Source organism: Rhinoraja longicauda, chromosome 25, assembly GCF_053455715.1.
Source record: "Rhinoraja longicauda isolate Sanriku21f chromosome 25, sRhiLon1.1, whole genome shotgun sequence".
NCBI lineage: Eukaryota > Metazoa > Chordata > Chondrichthyes > Rajiformes > Arhynchobatidae > Rhinoraja > Rhinoraja longicauda.
Genome location: NC_135977.1, coordinates 26361180 through 26378839, shown reverse-complemented (window position 1 = coordinate 26378839; position 17660 = coordinate 26361180). Strand labels below are relative to the sequence as shown.

The 17660-nt window shown below is 44.2% G+C and overlaps 1 protein-coding gene across 1 annotated transcript; it reads right to left on the bottom strand.

The window, feature by feature from the left end:
- Nucleotides 1–101: 101 nt before the first annotated feature.
- Nucleotides 102–16903, bottom strand: cfap73 (cilia and flagella associated protein 73). The gene is made up of 7 exons (XM_078421721.1): nucleotides 16710–16903; nucleotides 9022–9127; nucleotides 6769–6873; nucleotides 3109–3309; nucleotides 2152–2373; nucleotides 1577–1732; nucleotides 102–1457 (listed from the first exon to the last, which is right to left on the bottom strand). Exons 1-7 carry the CDS (start codon nucleotides 16763–16765, stop codon nucleotides 1395–1397), a joined length of 909 nt encoding a protein of 302 aa, XP_078277847.1. The 5' UTR covers nucleotides 16766–16903; the 3' UTR covers nucleotides 102–1394.
- Nucleotides 16904–17660: the final 757 nt, after the last annotated feature.

Genomic DNA, 17660 nt, shown 5'->3' with positions numbered 1-17660 from the left:
TTGGTTATATTTTTAGTTATTCACATTTTAAAGTTTAAATCTATCTCCTAGGGAAGGAGGGGGGAGGGGAGGTTGAGGGGGATGGAGTGGGTGGGGGGGGGGGGGGGGGGAGGGGAAGGGAGGGAGAGAGGGGAGGGGGGGAGGAGAGTGCTGCACCAATGCAGGAGAGGTTTGGGCCCGACGGGTCCACTTGGTCTAGTTCTATCTAAATCGCACATATCTTTCCTAAAATGTGTTTGCTGGAACTGAACATAGTTTTTCAGTTGTGCCTGAACCAATATTCATCATCACTTGCTTTCTTGCTCTTTTTGTGTATATTTATAAAAATCTAGGATGAAGTCACATCAGGCAGCAACAGAATGAATAAGGGTCCCGGCCTGAAACGTCATCTATCTGTTCCCTCCCACAGATGTTGCCTGATCCCCTGAGTTCTTCCAGCATGTTGAATTTTCCTTAAGACTCCAGCATCTAGTCTCCCGAGTCTCCATTTATATAATGAAATGCATACCTTTGGATAGCTCCTATTACAATTTCCCCCAGACTGGAAAACAACCTTTCAGCGTTATTCTCTGTACCTCCTAAGACCAATTTTCATGCTCTGCAGCCCTTTTTATTCCATAGATTTCAATCTTGACAACAAGCTGATTATGCAGCATCTTATCAAATGCTTTTTGGATGTCCTTTTTCATCTCGCCTTTCACAGTTCATCCACCCTTTCTGTCAATGCTTCAAGAAACATCAATTTAGTTTGACTTGATTTGCCTTTAGAGAAACATAAAAAATAGGTGCAGGAGTAGGCCATTCGGCCCTTCGAGCCTGTACCGCCATTCAATATGATCATGGCTGATCATCCAATTCAGTATCCTGTACCTGCCTTCTCTCCATACCCCCTGATCCCTTTAGCCACAAGGGCCACATCTAACTCCCTCTTAAATATAGCCAATGAACTGGCCTCAACTACCTTCTGTGGCATGGACTTGATAATCAAGCCACACTTACTTTCTAATTCTCTCACGGCCTATTGTTTCTAAACCTTGTTCCAACATCATAGTTAAACTAACTTATCTGTCGTTACCAGTTTATCTCTTCACCATTGTTTGAAGAAAGGTGCATAAAATGGATTTTTTTCCAGTTCTCGAGAACCATCTGAATCTAAAGGCTTTTGAACAATTATGGACACAGCCATAACATATTACACAGCCGACACAAGTTGTGGATTTTACGGAGAGATATGAATAGTTATAGTTGAGTTTTACCTATATGTCCTTTAAATACAAATGCATCAATTTATTTTCAATTGTAGACATATGTGAAACGTAATTTTTCATTCTAGTATTTCCTAACAGTATAAATTCATTTAACGCATTTATTGTTTTAATACAGCAGAAGGAAGGCTAACTTTCCAATTTCTTGAAATCGTGTACAATCTCCCTCAATTGCATAATATATTCTTGTACCTGTAAAAAATAATAATAAATTGTAATTTGAATTACAAATCTTTTACTTATCTAAGCACATTTGAATGCTCACATGCAGAAATGGAATAAAAATCATCGTAACGTAATAGAAAACTTACCACACTAAGCTGTTTGTTTGTGTCTTCTAATGCAATGCTCAAATCCAGTTCTGCCTCTTTAATATGTGTGAAAAGGTTAAAAATAGCCATTTTCACCATGCCCAGAGTAAGAGTCCTTCTTGCTGCTGTATTTTGAATATGCACCCATGTGGATTCCTGCAAATTTGGAAAACAGTACAATGAGTTTATTTTCAACTTATTTTACGTTAATTATGAATAGAAACATCAAGTGCCAAGAGTTAAATCAAGTGTGTAATTATGTTTTGAAAACAGAACAATGAAATTGTTACTCGCAGCAGCATAACAGACCCGTAAATATGATATTCATACAATACAGAACAAGCAACAAAAATCTATACATTAAAAACCCCAATATTAGTTTTTTCATTCATTTGTTCTATATCTCTCTACATCATCTATATCTCTCCTTTCCCTTGACTATTAGTCTGAAGGGTCTCGACCCGAAATGTCACCTATTCCTTTTCTCCAGCGATACTGTCAGACCCACTGAGTTAATCCAGTTTTTTGTGTCTACGGTTTAAACCAGCATCTACAGTTCCTTCCTACAAACCTACCCATTTTACGGTTTTAGTCTGGGCTGCTTCCAGATGTATTTTCTGCCCTGCAATCATATTCTGGTACTTCATATTTTCATTGGTCTTTGCTTTTATGAAGTTATTTAGATCAGACTTGATTGTCTTTATGGTTTCTTGGTTCTCATGATAGCTTCGGAATAGCAAGTCGTATGTGTGCATCAAAGCCTCAAAACGACTGGTCACCATTCGGATATCCTGAAACTTGAAAACAATTAGGAACAGTTCCTTAAGTCAGACATGGCTTGAGAAAAAATAGTGAAGATTTCAAACAATCAAACGTCTTCTCCCGTGCTAATTCCCATTGTTTTTACTGATCTTGATAACCTTCAAAAGGTTCTACCATCCACCTTTGCATTGATTTCAAAATGCTTTTCATAAACAGACCCTTCAAGGGCTTGATCTCCTTTGCGTCCTCTCTACTATTCCACCTTTAACCACGGGACCTTCTGCCAGCTTAGTCCCTTCTCTTGCAAATCCTAAAGAAAACTAACTTGGTTTTTCTCCCTTTCCCGTTTCTGACCAAAGAGTTCACTCTGGCACAAAGTACTGGAGTAACTCAGCATGTCAGGTGGCATCCCTGGCATCCCAAGCCATCTCCAGTGATGTTGCCTGATCTGCTAAGTTACTCCAGCACTCTGATTTTTTATTTGTAATCCAGCATCTGCAGTTCATTGTCTCTACAAAGCGTTAATTCTGTTTCTCTTTTCACAGATGCTGACTCACCTACTGAGTTTTTTTCTGCTTTTACCTCTCAGAACCCACCTCTTTCACTCTTAAGTTCAGCCATTGCCTACCCCCGGGTGACCCCCGAATCTCGTCATTTTAACCTCTGAGAATTTAAATACATTGGCTGTGCTCGTGAAGTGTAAGAATCTCTTCAGAAAATGGTATACTTGTATCATACACACATTAATATAGATGTAAAGCAGTCGTTACCTCATCTACTACTTTGATTACATTCTCCAGAAATCTTAGATATATGGCACGAGTCTCTGTTCTGTTCTTTAGCTTTCCTCTGTGCCTGATCAGAGAGGCCAATTCCATTTCCAGCTTTATAATGTCTCTCTCTTTCTGTTTTAGTAGATCATTTTCAGACATTCGTTTATTCTTGGCTCTGAATCGTTTGGCATCATTTTCCTTGGGAAGGAAAAAGAATAAAATAACAGACATTCTTGACCTATTACTCTTCTGCCTATGAATTTGTCTTTTGAGTAGGTTATATTCACAGACAAGATGAATAATTCATATTCATAAATCAGGCCTTCGATTGTAATTATAATTGATTTTTATTAGCCAAGTATCAAAGCAAAAAGTATGTAAATCATACGAGGAATTTGATTTGCCAGACAGTCGTACCAAAAAATCAACAAAACACACCACAGCGTAAAAATGTAACATAAACATTCCTCCACATTCCTCACTGTGATGGAAGGAAATAAAGTCTTATCTTCTTTCCTCCTTTTTCTCCCGCGGTTGGGGAGTCGAACCATCTGCAGTCGGGGCTATCGAAGCTCCTGCGGCTTGGAGCTCCCGAAGACGGTCCCTAAACAGGGACCACCAGCTCCGAGATGTAAAATCCACAAGCTCCGGCGGTTGGAGCTTCTGAGGTCGATCCCCAGCAAGAGACCACTAGCTCCACGACGTTAGGCCGCAGTGTGGACAGAGATACGATAAGGAAACAATCGCATCTCTGTCGAAGAGATAAAAAAAGTTTCCCCCACATAATACAAAGCTAAAGATACACTAAAACATACATTTAACAACGGACTAAAAACAACAGAGAAGGGAAAAGAGTTGGCGAGGCCCCCATCGTTCGGCGCCACCTGGTGGTCCTTTCCCAAATCTTCTACTTGAAATTATGCCCTCAATGAAAACAAGTAGTTGAGACATTTGCCCTTGTCCCAGTGTTGGTCTAATGGCAAGTTTCTAACAATCATTTAATTGGAAGTGCACAATCATTTCCAAAATGAAAGCTGCCATGAGCAACTTGGCATTGCCAGGTCTACAAGCGTGGATAGAAATGTCTTACATTCATCCCAGTAAAAGCAAGTCTTTGGAATCAGCTTCAGACACTCCAGAGGGCCTGATGGGCAGCCTACTAACCCCCTAGGCCCGAAACAAAAACTATAAAAAGGGAGTGATAATGATTGGGAATCCGCATGTAATCACTTAAAAATTGAAGTGGTGCTGATAGCAACAGCAACTTACTGATTGACATTTAAATGTACTCAGAAATGTTCACTGTAGCAGTCTCCACACCTCGACAAAAATAGCTGCTGTGGAAATTTGAAACCAATGAAGCCCGAGGCCTTCCTCTCACTCTCGGTCAACTTAAGGGAGGGGTCAAGGAAAGAGCGTTCACGTCGCGGCCCAGTTTCCACCAATCTTTACACCGCGAAGCACAAGTAGCGCAAGACACCATTGTATGCAGATGCAGAGAAGTGGCTGAACGATTTCTAATCTTGTGATGTGGACTCGATAAGAGGAACTTACGGGAGTGCGATGTGAGGTGGGTTCACTCAGGGGACTACAGTGCTAATGTGGCATAAAAACACAAGTACGTCACAGAGGACGGATAACCATTAATGACCAGATGTAATCATTACTTCTTCCCAGCTGCCACTCTATCAACAAATAGAGAGCAGTTCTGATCGATTATCCGCCTCACTGGAGACCCGTGGACTATTTTTAATCGGTCTCTATCTTGCACTAAGTGTTATTCCCGTTCTCCTGTATCTGTACGCTGTGGACGGCTCAATTGCAATCATGTATAATATTTCTGCTTTATGGAGAGCATGCAGCAAAAAGCTTTTCACTGTTCCTCGGTACGTGTGACAATAAACTAAACTCAACTAAGCTACTTAATACAGGAATATTCTGGGTTTCAAATATTACTTCCGCCGTATACAATTGCAACTGTAAATTGAACTCTGGTAAAATAGGGCTGGATCACTTGAACACATTTAGCGTATGCATTCACTTGCTCTTCCTGGGAATTGCAGAGTTAACGTTATCTCAGTTTGCTCTGCTTTCCTGACACAGGAGATAGAATTACGAGGAATATAAATCACAGGAGCAGATCATTGCTTCATGTTGTACACTCCCTCATTCTAAATCATCTGACTATCAGCACCAGCTCCAGTTCCTTTCTTTCTCTTACACATACCTGACAGTCCCATAAATAAACTCAGACCACGTGTCAACTGTTTGATGTAGTGGCAAGTTCCCTATTCTGGTCACGATGGATAATAAAGTTTCACCTGAATTTTCTAGTGCCACTTTAAATATAAAACTTCAATGTTCTTACCACAGTGAGAAATATCCTTGCTACATTGGTTCTATCAATATTTTAAATTTATAAACTTATCCCTCTGCCTTCACTTTGATTGGGAAACAGCATAATCCCATTCAGTCCTTCCAGGCAGCTACAGCAATACAGGCCTCGATTTGTCCTTGGAAATTCTACACCTTCTCCAGTTCCTTGGTAATATGACAATCCAAACCTTGCTGTTACTACTAGACCAAGTGGGCCCAAACCTCTCCTGCATTGGTGCAGCTGCCTGATGACCCCCTTCCCCTCTCCCCTCAACCCCCCCCCTCTCCTTTCTCCCCCCCCTCTCCTTTCTCCCCCCCCCCTCCCCTCTTCCCCCCTCCTCCCCTTTTAAACTTAAAAATGTGAATAACTTTAAAAATATAACACCGATTTCAATAAAAACGACTTGCATTATCACTAGTGACAATGGTGAGTAAGGTGGGCCTAAAATTGTTGCGCTATCATGTACCGTTTTGGCTGAAGTTCAGTCACAAACAAGATAACAAATGAGAGGTTTAGTATATGGATAACTGTGGTGCAATAAAAATCCTAAATTGAATTGAATAACATTTTTCTGATTTTCAATTCAGATTTCCAAATGAAGTTCACAATATCTGTGTCGAACATGATGCCAAGGTAAACTAATCTCCTCTCCCTGCACATGATCCACACCCCTCCATTCCCTATATATCCATACGCCTAACTAAACATCTCTTAAATGTCACTATGGTATCTGCTTCCTCCACCACCACTCCCTGGCAGTGCGTTCAAATCACGCGCTGTTATTTGCGTAAAAAAGAAACCTTGATCTGCACATCTCCTTTAAACTTTGACCCTTTCACCTTAAAGCCACGTCCTCGAGTCTTTGACATTTCCACCCTGGGATAGAAGGTTCTGACTGTCTATCCTATCTGTGCCTCTCATAATCTTTCTATTGGATCTCTCAACCTGTGGCTTTCCCGAGAAAACAAAAATCCATGGTTGTCGAGCTTCTGCTTGTGGACAATACCAATTATTGCAGGCAGCATTCTGGCAAACCTCTTCCGTACCCTCTCCAAAGCCTCCACTCCGTAGTATTTAACCTCCTCTCCTGTACTGCGTATACTTGTATTTCAGTTGTTCCAGCAACATCAGATCCCCAGCAATTACCTGTCTTCAGTTTCACCATTATGATTTTGATGCAGTATGCATTGCTGCATTAAGTTGTGCTGTACACATTACTGACTGTATATGAATACAGCCAAATTGCTCAGAATAATCTGTCCAATCCAAACAACATTTACCGTTAAGAATTTATCAAATTTTTGTATGGACATTTTCAGCTCCTCTTCTTTTTCCTTTAGATCATCTTTTCGTTGCTTCAAGACTCTGAGTTTCACATGGAATTCCTGCAAAGGAAGTAGGATTTTTAAAAACGTATGCAGCAAGTTAGAGTCATACAGTGCCCTCCATAATGTTTGGGACAAAGACCCATCCTTGCCTCTGTACTGCACAATTTGAGGTTTGTAATAGAAAAAAAATCACACGTGATTAAAGTGCACATTGTCAGAATTTAACACAGGCCATTTTTAGACATTTTGGTTTCACCAAGTAGAAATTACAACAGTGTTTATACATAGTCCTCCCCCATTTCAAGGCACCATAATGTTAGGGACACAGCAATGTCATGTAAATGAAAGTAGTCATGTTGAGTATTTTGTTGCATACCCTTTGCATGCAATGACTGCTTGAAGTCTGCGATTCATGGACATCACCAGTTGCTGGGTGTCTTCTCTGGTGATCTTTGCAGCCATCTTTAGCTGAGGCTTGTTTTGGGGGCTAGTCCCCTTCAGTTTTCTCTTCAGCATATAAAAGGCATGATCGTGGGTTCAGATCGGGTGATTGACTTGGCCACTCAAGAATTGACCATTTTTTAGCTTTGAAAAACTCCTTTGTTGCTTTAGCAGTATGTTTGGGATCATTGTCTTGCTGTAGAATGAACCGCCGGCCAATGAGTTTTGAGGCATTTGTTTGAACTTGAGCAGATAGGATGTGTCTATACACTTCAGAATTCATTATGCTACTACCATCAGCAGTTGTATCATCAATGAAGATAAGTTAGCCAGTATCTTCAACAGCCATATATGCACAGACCATAACACCCCCACCACCGTGTTTCATAGATGAGGTGGTATGCTTTGGATCTTGGACAGTTCCTTCTCTCCTCCATACTTTGCTCTTGCCATCACTCTGATATGTTAATCTTCATCTCATCTGTCCACAATACCTTTTTTCCAGAACTGTGGTTGCTCTTTTAAGTACTTCTGGGCAAACTGTAGCCTGGCCATCCTATTTTTGCAGTTAACCAATGGTTTGCATCTTGCAGTGTAGCCTCTGTATTTCTGTTCATGAATTCTTCTGTGGACAGTGGTGATTGACAAATCCACACCTAACTCCTGAAGAGTGTTTCTGATCTGTCGGACAGGTGTTTGGGGATTTTTCTTTATTGTAGAGAGAATTTTTCTGTCATCAGCTGTGAAGGTCTTCCTTGGCCTGCCAATCCATTTGCAATTAGTAAACTCACCACTGCTCTCTTTCTTCTTAATGATGTTCCAAACAGATGATTTTGATAAGCCTAAGGGTTGGCTGATGTCTCTAACAGTTTTATTCGTGTTTCTCAGTCCCATAATGGCTTCTTTGACTTTCATTGGCACAACTTTGGTCCTCATGTTGATAAACAGCAATAAAGGTTTCCATAGGTGATGGAAAGAGTGGAGGAAAGACTAGGTGCTGAGAGCTCTCTTATACCTGCATTAAGGAGGCATTTAAACACACCTGAGCAATTACAAACACCTGTGAAACCATGTGTCCCAAACATTATGGTGCCCTGAAATGGGGGGACTATGTATAAACATAGCTGTAATTTCTACATGGTGAAACTAAAATGTATATAAATACCCTTTAATGAAATCTGACAATGTGCACTTTAACCACATGTGATTTTTTGTCTATTACAAATCTCAAATTGTGGCGTACTGAGGCAAATAAATGAAGGGTTTTTGTCCCAAACATTATGGAGGGCACTGTAGAGCACGGAAACTCTTTGTCCATACTGACCAAGATATCCCATCCTAGCTAGTCCCATTTGCCCATGCCTGGCCCATATCCCTGTAAAGCTTTCCTATTGATGTACCTGTCCAACTGTCCTTTAAATATTGTTATTGAACATGCCTCAACTACTTCATCTGGCAGTTCATTCCATATACTCACTTCCCTCTTTTTCAAAAATTTGCCCCTCAGGTTTTTAATAAATCGTTCCCCTCTCACCTTAAACTTATGCCCTCGAGATCATGATTCCCTTACCCAGTGAAAAAGACTGCATTCACCCTATCTTCTTAGCATGGTTTTATACACCCCCATAAGTTCATCCCACAGAGCATTTTCCAACTCGCGAACTGATTCAATGTGGAGTAGAACAAGTTGACAATTAAATACACACCTGCATGTTTATCTCTGAACCCACATACACAATAAACCTTTGCCATGAGTTATTTTACCTCCCTTTGCATAACGAGATCCTCTTCCACTTCTTCCACTTCACGTCGTTTCTCCAATAACCGAGTGGCATTATTTACGTAGATGTCACCCTGATCTGGCATTTTGCTTTGAAAGATGAACAAACACATAATTCAGATTTTATTTTACACTAGCCGGGCTTGGACCCGTTGGGACCAAATCTCTCCTGTGGGCCCGGCAACCCTCCGTGCAAACCTCTCCTGTAGCCAGAAGCAGGAAAGCTCTCCTCATCCACCCCCCCCCCCCCACCTCATTGGCCGCCACTCCCGTCACTCATGCGGGTCCTGCCCTCCTCCGAGCGGCAACCCTCCCCCAACTGCGCACGCGAGGATGCGGTGGCCATCTTACGTAAGTATTAAAGCTTTAAAAGTGATCGGCGGCCATCTTACGTAAGTATTAAAGTTTAAAAAGTGATTTTCAAACCTGTCAAGCCGGCGGGGCAACCCCCGTTGGGTGCAAGCCTCTCCTGCGGGCTTGGCAACCCTCTCGCAACTGACGATCCGTGAACCCGTTGGAGGCCGTGGAGTGTCCCCCGGGGCCGTGGGCGGGCGAGGGGGGACAGGAAAGGGGAGAGGGAGCCACTCACCTTAGCTGCGGGTGGCCATCGTGTCAGCTAGAGCAAGCCATGGACCCGTTGGGTGGAAACCTCTCCTGCAGGGGCAGCTCGTCGGCAAACGGCGGCCACGGCCATCTTGTTTGACCCTCTGTCGCCGTGCTGCACCATGGGAGGAAGGTTGGGCATGGGGCATGCTGGGACGGGCGCCTGTCCTTCCGGTGGTGGGGGGGGGGGGGGGAGTACATTTGTTAAAGTTTCAGCTCGACGGCACAGCAGTTCTCCCCCCCCTCATTGACCGCCACTCCCGTCACTCGGGTGGGTCCCATTGTGACGTCAAACGCGGCTGACGGCCAGGGTAAATGGAAAAGTTAATTTTTAAACTTTAAAATGTCAAAAACGTTAAAAATATAAGACCAATTAAAACTTCCTCCAGCCCACCCCAGGACAATGGTGAGTAAAGTGGGCCTAAAATTGTCATGCTATCGTGTACTGTTTTGGCTGTATTTCCGGCTCAACGGACACAAACAAACAGCACAAACGCCAAACAAACAAGATGACAGTTTTAGTAATATACTAGACCGAGTGGACCCGTTGGGCCCAAACCTCTCCTGCATTGGTGCATCACCCTCTCCTACCCCACTCCCCCTCCTCTCAACCACCTTCTCCCATCCCCCCTCACCCACTCCATCCCTCCTCAACCCCCCCTTATCCCCACCTCCCCTCACGCCCCGCCCTAACCCACTTCACCCCCTCAACCCCCGAACCTCCTACATTGGTCTAGCACCCTCCCTTCCCCACACCCCCCTTCCCTCCTCCCCCCCACTCACCCACTCCATCCCCCCTCAAACCCCCTCATCCCCCCCTCCCTTTCCCCCCCCCTGCACCCACTCAACCACTCCATCCCCCCTCATGTGACCGGAAGCGAGCTGTGGCTCGCTACGGGTCACTGCAGTTTGAAGCACCGTAAGTGGAAGCATCGTAAGTCGGGGAGCATCTGTATTAGATCGACGGGCCCCAACTGCACACGAGCGGACTGACGTGGAAAACGCAGCTCGTCCTCCCGGTGGGGGGGGGGGGGCGGGTAAGGGAGGGGGGGGGATAAGAGGGGTTGAGTAGGGATGGAGTGGGTGTGGGGGGGGAGGAGAAGAGGGGGTTCAGGGGGGGATGGAGTGCGTGAGTTTGCGGCAGCTCGTCGGCTCAGTAGCCCTCCCCCCTCATTGGCCGGCACTCCCGTCAATTTGACGGGTCCCGCCCCCGATGGCCCCATTACAGGAACGGCGTGGAGACTTTGGAGCGGGTGCAGAGGAGGTGTACCACAATTCTGCCTGGATTAGAGTGGATGTGGAAAGGATGTTTCCACTCATGGGATAGTCTAGGACCAGAGATCATAACCTCAGAATAAAAAGATGGACCATTAGAAAGGAGGAGAGGAGAAATTTCTTTAGTCAGAGGGTGGTGAATCTGTGGAATTCATTGCCACAGAAGGCTGTGGAGGCCAAGTCAATTAATATATTTTTAAGGTGGAGATTGAAAGGTTATAGACAATAGACAATAGACAATAGGTGCAGGAGTAGGCCATTCGGCCCTTCGAGCCAGCACCGCCATTCAATGTGATCATGGCTGATCATTCTCAATCAGTACCCCGTTCCTGCCTTCTCCCCATACCCTTTGACTCCACTATCCACTGTGAAGGTAGTGTGGCCAAAAAGTAAGTTCACCAATTACTGGCTAATAAATGAATACTTTATGTTCCAATTATGTTCCAATTGTGTTGTTGCCTTGATCGCCAGCCTTTACTGTTGCTATTAGTCCCACTGAAGGGATCTACAAGAAGTACGGACACAAAAAGACAGCTAATATTATAAAAGACCCACAGCACCCTGATGGACACAAAGTGCTGGAGTAACTCAGCAGGCCAGGTAGCACGTGTAGGAAAGAACTGCAGATGCTGGTTTAAATCGAAAGTAGACACAAAAAGCTGGAGTAACCCAGCGGGCCAAGCAGCATCTCTGGAGAGAAGGAATGGGTGACATTTTGGGCTGGGACCCTTCAGACCACTGAGTTAATTCTGCACTCTGTGTCCTTTTGTGTTCTCCAGACATGCTGCCTAACCAGTTGCGTTCCTCCAGCACTTTGTGCCCTTTTGTGTAAACCAGCATATGCAGTTTCATGTTTCCACGCTACCCTGACCATGCACTCATCTCGCTGTTACCATCGGGGAAAAAGATACAACAGCCTGAGAAACATGACACCCAGGTTCAAGGACAGCTTTCCCCAGCCACCATCAGGCTCTTGGTCACTGCACAACACTAACCACAACCCTACCTCACCAATGATTTACTATGGACTTTGTTTCATTCAGTTCAGTTTAGTTTAGTTTAGAGATACAGCATGGAAACGGGCCCTCTAGCCCCCCGAGTCTGCACCGACCAGCGATCCCTACACATTAGCACTCTCCTACACTAGGGACAATTTACATTTTATACCAAGCAAATGAACCGATAAACCTGTACGTCTTTGGAGTGTGGGAGGAAACCGAAGATCTCGGAGAAAACCCACGCAGGTCACGGGGAGAACGTACAAACTCCGTACAGACAAGCACCCGTGGTCAGGATCGAACCCGGGTCTCTGGCGCTGTAAGGCAGCAACTCTACCGCTGCGCCGCCGTTTGCACTGCTTATTTTGGTTTTGCGCTATTATGGTCTGATTATCTAGTGTTGGTTATTAATTTATTGTATTATTGATTATTATACATTTATTTGTGGTGTTATTGTGTTAACCTGACGCCCTGCTGCAAATAAGAATTTCATCGTTCAATTCCTGGTACACGTGACAATTAAACTATTTTGACGCTTAAAGTAAATATCACACAGGATAAACGTCAATGTATTGATCCTAGGCAGTAAAATTAAATAGTCAAACTGTGCCTCGAACTTAACCAAATAAATATATATATATGTATCCAAACTATTACAATTCTACAGCACATTGGAAATTGTTTATATTCATCCTACTTCCCAAAAATGAAGCTTTTTTGATACGGAGAAGAGTACAATTAAAATTCACACAGATCCAGACTTAAAGTGAAATTAAACAGAATGCTTGAAATATTCAGATCAGGCAGCATCTGTGGAGGGGGAAAGATTTAAGATTTCAGGTTGATGTCCCACATTCACAGACCGAAGGTCAATTCTTTTGCTCTCTCGCACACTGCCTGGTCTTCCTCCAGTGATTCTAAGCGCAAACCGATTTTACTTACAATTTAAACATTTCCATTCTTTGTAAGAAAGCAAAAACGTAAAAAATAACCGAAGAATCTGGAAATCTGCAATAAAAACAGAAAATACTGGAAATAATAGGCCAGGCTGCAACTGGTGGAGGAGAAAGGTTCTGATGAGGGGTTCTTCAGCCTGAAGCTCGGTTTCTCTTCCCACGGGGGCAGCACAGTGACACAACTGGTAGCTGCTGCCTCGCAGCGCCAGAGACCCGGGTTCGATCCTGACCTCGGGTGCTGTCTATTTGTAGTTTGCATCTTTGCCCTGTGACCACGTGGGTTTCCCCTCAGGCGCTCGTTTCCTCCCACATTCCAAAGATGTGCGGGTTGATAGGCTAATTGGCTTCTGTAAAAATTGCCCCTCATGTATAGGAGTGGATGAGAAGGTGGGATACCATGGAAGTGATGTGAACAGGCATCTACAATGAAGTATCTCCACCATGTGGGCCATGTTCTCTTCTCACTGCTACCATCAAGCACGAGGTACAGAAGCCTTAAGTTTCACACCACCAGGTTTTGGAATAGCTACTTTTCTACTACAATCAACCCGTACAACCCTAATCCTTTCTCGACAATAAAACACTGCAGCCCACCTCTTTCATTAACACCGACAGGTTGTTTTTTTAAATAGAATCACCTGAAGAAGGATCTCGACCTGAAATGCCACTTATCCATGTTCGTCAGAAATGCAGCCTGACCCACTCAGTTACTCCAGAATGTTGTGTTTTCCTTTCTTTTCTAATGGTTTTTGCACTAATGTCATGTTTTTGTAGATTCTTCTTTCTTTTAGAAATGTTATGTGTAATGTATAATTTACTTGGTCTTACACCCAATATAGCAAAGACATAGGTGAAGAAGATGTACTCCAAAACCAGCAACACTATCCTCATGCACAGCACTGCCCTGGAGGAGGTAGAAACATTCACATACCTAGGCAGTGTTGTGGACACCACCGGAGGGGCAGGTGCAGACATAAAAAACAGAATCAATAAGGCTAGGGTGGTGTTTAACATGCTCGGGAAAATCTGGAGCTCAAAATACATCTCAATCAACACCAAAATACGCATCTTTAATTCAAATGTGAAGCAGGTAATGCTGTATGGATCAGAGACATGGAAAACAACAAAACACACAACAAACAGGCTGCAAACATTCATTAACACCTGCCTCGGGAGAATACTAAACATCTGGAGGAGAGACAAAGTAAGAAATGTGGACCTGTGGGAAAAGAACAAGCCTGGATCCCATTGACGTACAAATTCGAAAGAGAAAATGGGGTTGGATTGGACACACCCTCAGAAAACCTGCCACAAACATCACCCGGCAAGCCCTGAAATGGAACCCCCAAGGAAAAAGGAAAAGAGGTCGCCCCAGGAACAGCTGGAGAAGAAGTGTCCATGCGGAAATGTCTGGGAGTGGGCTCAACTGGGGAGATGTCGAAAGAACCGCCAACAACCGAGTGAGGTGGAGGACATTTGTCAGTGGCCTATGCTCCCTAGAGGAGCCAAGGGCTTAAGAAGAAGAAGAAGAAGAAAAATGTATAATTTGTATGTACTTTCATTTTTGTGTGTTAGCCTGTTTCTATGCATTTGTGATGTTGTTTGCAAGCAAGATTATTCATTTAACCTGTACCTCATAATGCTTGTAAACATGACAAATAACTTGGTTGGACTCAGTTGGCCTGTTGATTATTTGCGCCCTTGGCTTTGGCCATGTGCTGGTGTCAGGCCGGACAGACACTTGATTAAACAATGGGACACACACTTACCTGACCAACCTGACCTCCAACAATCACCGCTCCACTCCCGGTCAAATGACCACTGTCCCCACCCCACCAAGTTTAAACTTTATTTTAGGAAGGAATAGCAGATGCTGGTTTAAACCGAAGATATGGACACAAAATGCTGGAGTAACTCAGCGGAACAGGCAGCATCTCTGGAGCAATGGTCGAGACCCTTCAGAAAGAAAAGTTACCCATTCCTTCTCTCCAGATATGCTGCCTGACCCGCTGAGTTACTCCAGCATTTTGTGTCAATCTTAAGTTTAAACTTTAGGAAACAGGCCTTTCAAGCCGATTCCAGCATACTAAAACTATCTTAGGGAATATCTGAGGGAAAATTTACAATTATACCATGGATAGGACAGGTTTGGAGGGATATGGACCAAATGCTGATAGGTGGGACTAGTGTAGCTGGGACATGTTGGCCGATGTGGGCCGAAGGGCCTGTTTCTACACCCTATCGCTCGATGACCCAACCACAATTGACCCACAAACCTATCTGTCTTTGGAGTGTGCGAGGAAACCCGGAGAAAACCCACGCAGTCACTGAGAGAACTTACAGACTGTACAGACAGGACCCGGGTCAGGATCGAACCTGGGTCTCTGGCGCTGTAAGGCGGCAAATCTACCGCTGCGCCACCGTGCCACACACTCCGAAAAGTAACAGGTTTCTCAACACTGGTGCCCCACACTCGTTCTCAGCCCCCTTCTTTATTTCTTTTCCACACACTTGCGCAGCCAAGTAAAATGCAAAAAATAAATTAGTACCGAATGGAACCAGAACTTTTGGAGCTGGTTTTAACTTTTGGAGCTGGCTTTAACTTTTGGAGCTGGTTCTAACTTTTGGAGCTGGTTCTAACTTTTGGAACTGGCTTTAACTTTTGGAGCTGGTTCTAACTTTTGTAGCTGGCATTAACTTTTGGAGCTGGTTCTAACTTTTGGAGCTGGCATTAACTTTTGGAGCTGGTTTTAATTTTTGGAGCTGGCTTTAACTTTTGGAGCTGGTTCTAACTTTTGGAGCTGACATTAACTTTTGGAGCTGGTTTTAATTTTTGGAGCTGGCTTTAACTTTTGTAGCTGGTTTTAATTTTTGTAGCTGGTTCTAACTTTTGGAGCTGGTTCTAACTTTTGGAGCTGGTTTTAACTTTTGGAACTGGTTCTAACTTTTGGAGCTGGTTTTAACTTTTGGAGCTGGTTCTAACCTTTGCATCGCGCCCCTCTGGGTCGACAAATGCTCCCAAGCCACGGAGCTGCTACACAGCAGAGGTGCAAGGACTCTATCCATAAAATTGGATAGATATGCCCTCGGTGGTTTAAATTCCAGTCTTTATCATTTGGAATGTTGAAAGGCTGGAGCAATTAGGCTTGTATACACTGGAATTTAGAAGGATGAGGGGGGATCTTATTGAAACATATGAGATAATTAGGGGATTGGACACATTAGAGGCAGGAAACATGTTCCCAATGTTGGGGGAGTCCAGAACAAGGGGCCACAGTTTAAGAATAAGGGGTAGGCCATTTAGAACGGAGATGAGGAAGAACTTTTTCAGTCAGAGAGTGGTGAAGGTGTGGAATTCTCTGCCTCAGAAGGCAGTGGAGGCCAGTTCGTTGTCAAGAGCGAGCTGGATAGAGCTCTTAAGGATAGCGGAGTGAGGGGGTATGGGGAGAAGGCAGGAACGGGGTACTGATTGAGAGTGATCAGCCATGATCGCATTGAATGGCGGTGCCGGCTCGAAGGGCTGAATGGCCTACTCCTGCACCTATTGTCTATTGAAAGTGTAATCTTCAGGAGTCAAGAGAGTGTTTGTTTTTACTTAATTATAAAAAAACTTAATTATAAAAATTCGCACTTGCAGCAGAACACACCGACCTGCAATATTTACATGGCCTTGCAACCCATATAAACTTCAGCGTTAAATAATAATTAAATAACTTTAGTAAATCCGAAATGCACAGTCTTTCCACCCCGACGTTGTGGCTTTAAAACCCGACAACTCATGAACCCCCCATCAGTCCCCAGACAGCGGGTTGTTGCAGAGAATGGTCGCGTTGGACTTACACCGGGAGTTTTTCTTGGTAGATGGTCCAAAAGTGCTCCACTATATCGTCCTCCATTTCTTGGTGGTTGTGCAGGACCCTGAGAGGCTGAGCGGGGAGCGGAGCGGAGCGGCTGCGATTGGAACTCGGGCCCAGATGCCGGCACCTGGGTGTGTTTCAGCCCGGCTCAGGTTGCCTTGGGCACCGTTACTTGGGCAACATGACCCGCTCTCAGTGGGACAAAGGCGCCGCCCAATGTGTAACTAACTCACTGTGTGCTCAACCCGCTCAAGTGGCAACCCCCCTTGCACACTGGTCACCAGGTCACAAGTGATGGGAGTACAATAAGGCCATTCGGCCCATCTAGTCTACTCAGCCCTCTCCCACCGACCTAACCCCATTCTCCTGGACCCAGAGCACACTGACTGACTGACTGACTGACAACTTGGGTTTGTTGATGGCAGTAGGAATGTTTTAAAAAATTAGAAAATGGGTTAGAAATAGAAACATAGAAAATAGGTGAAAGTAGGCCATTTGGCCCTTCGAGCGTACAGGTACGCTCGACGTCCAAAGACGTACAGGTATGTAGGTTAATTGGCTGGGTAAATGTAAAAATTGTCCCTAGTGGGTGTAGGATAGTGTTAATGTACGGGGATCGCTGGGCGGCACGGACTTGGTGGGCCGAAAAGGCCTGTTTCCGGCTGTATATATATGATATGATATGATATGATGAGCCTGCACCGCCATTCAATATGATCATGGCTGATCATCCAACTCAGTATCCCGTACCTGCCTTCTCTCCATACCCCCTAACAGGGTATATGCATAGAATATGTTTCAATATCAGTCTGAAGAAGGGTCTCCACCCAAAACATCACCCATTCCTTCTCTGCGGAGATGCTGCCTGTCCAGTATTTTGTGTCTGTCTTCGAATATGTTTTAATGCTGGGGTCCAGGCTGTTCATCCTCTATC

Coding starts and splice junctions, on each gene's coding strand:
- cfap73 (XM_078421721.1), bottom strand. CDS start 16,765: ATGGAGGACGATATAGTGGAGCACTTTTGGACCATCTACCAAGAAAAA. Junction 9,128..16,709: donor TACCAAGAAAAACTCCCGGT/GTAAGTCCAACG, acceptor CATCTTTCAAAG/CAAAATGCCAGATCAGGGTG. Junction 3,310..6,768: donor AATTTGATAAATTCTTAACG/GTAAATGTTGTT, acceptor TTCCTTCCCAAG/GAAAATGATGCCAAACGATT.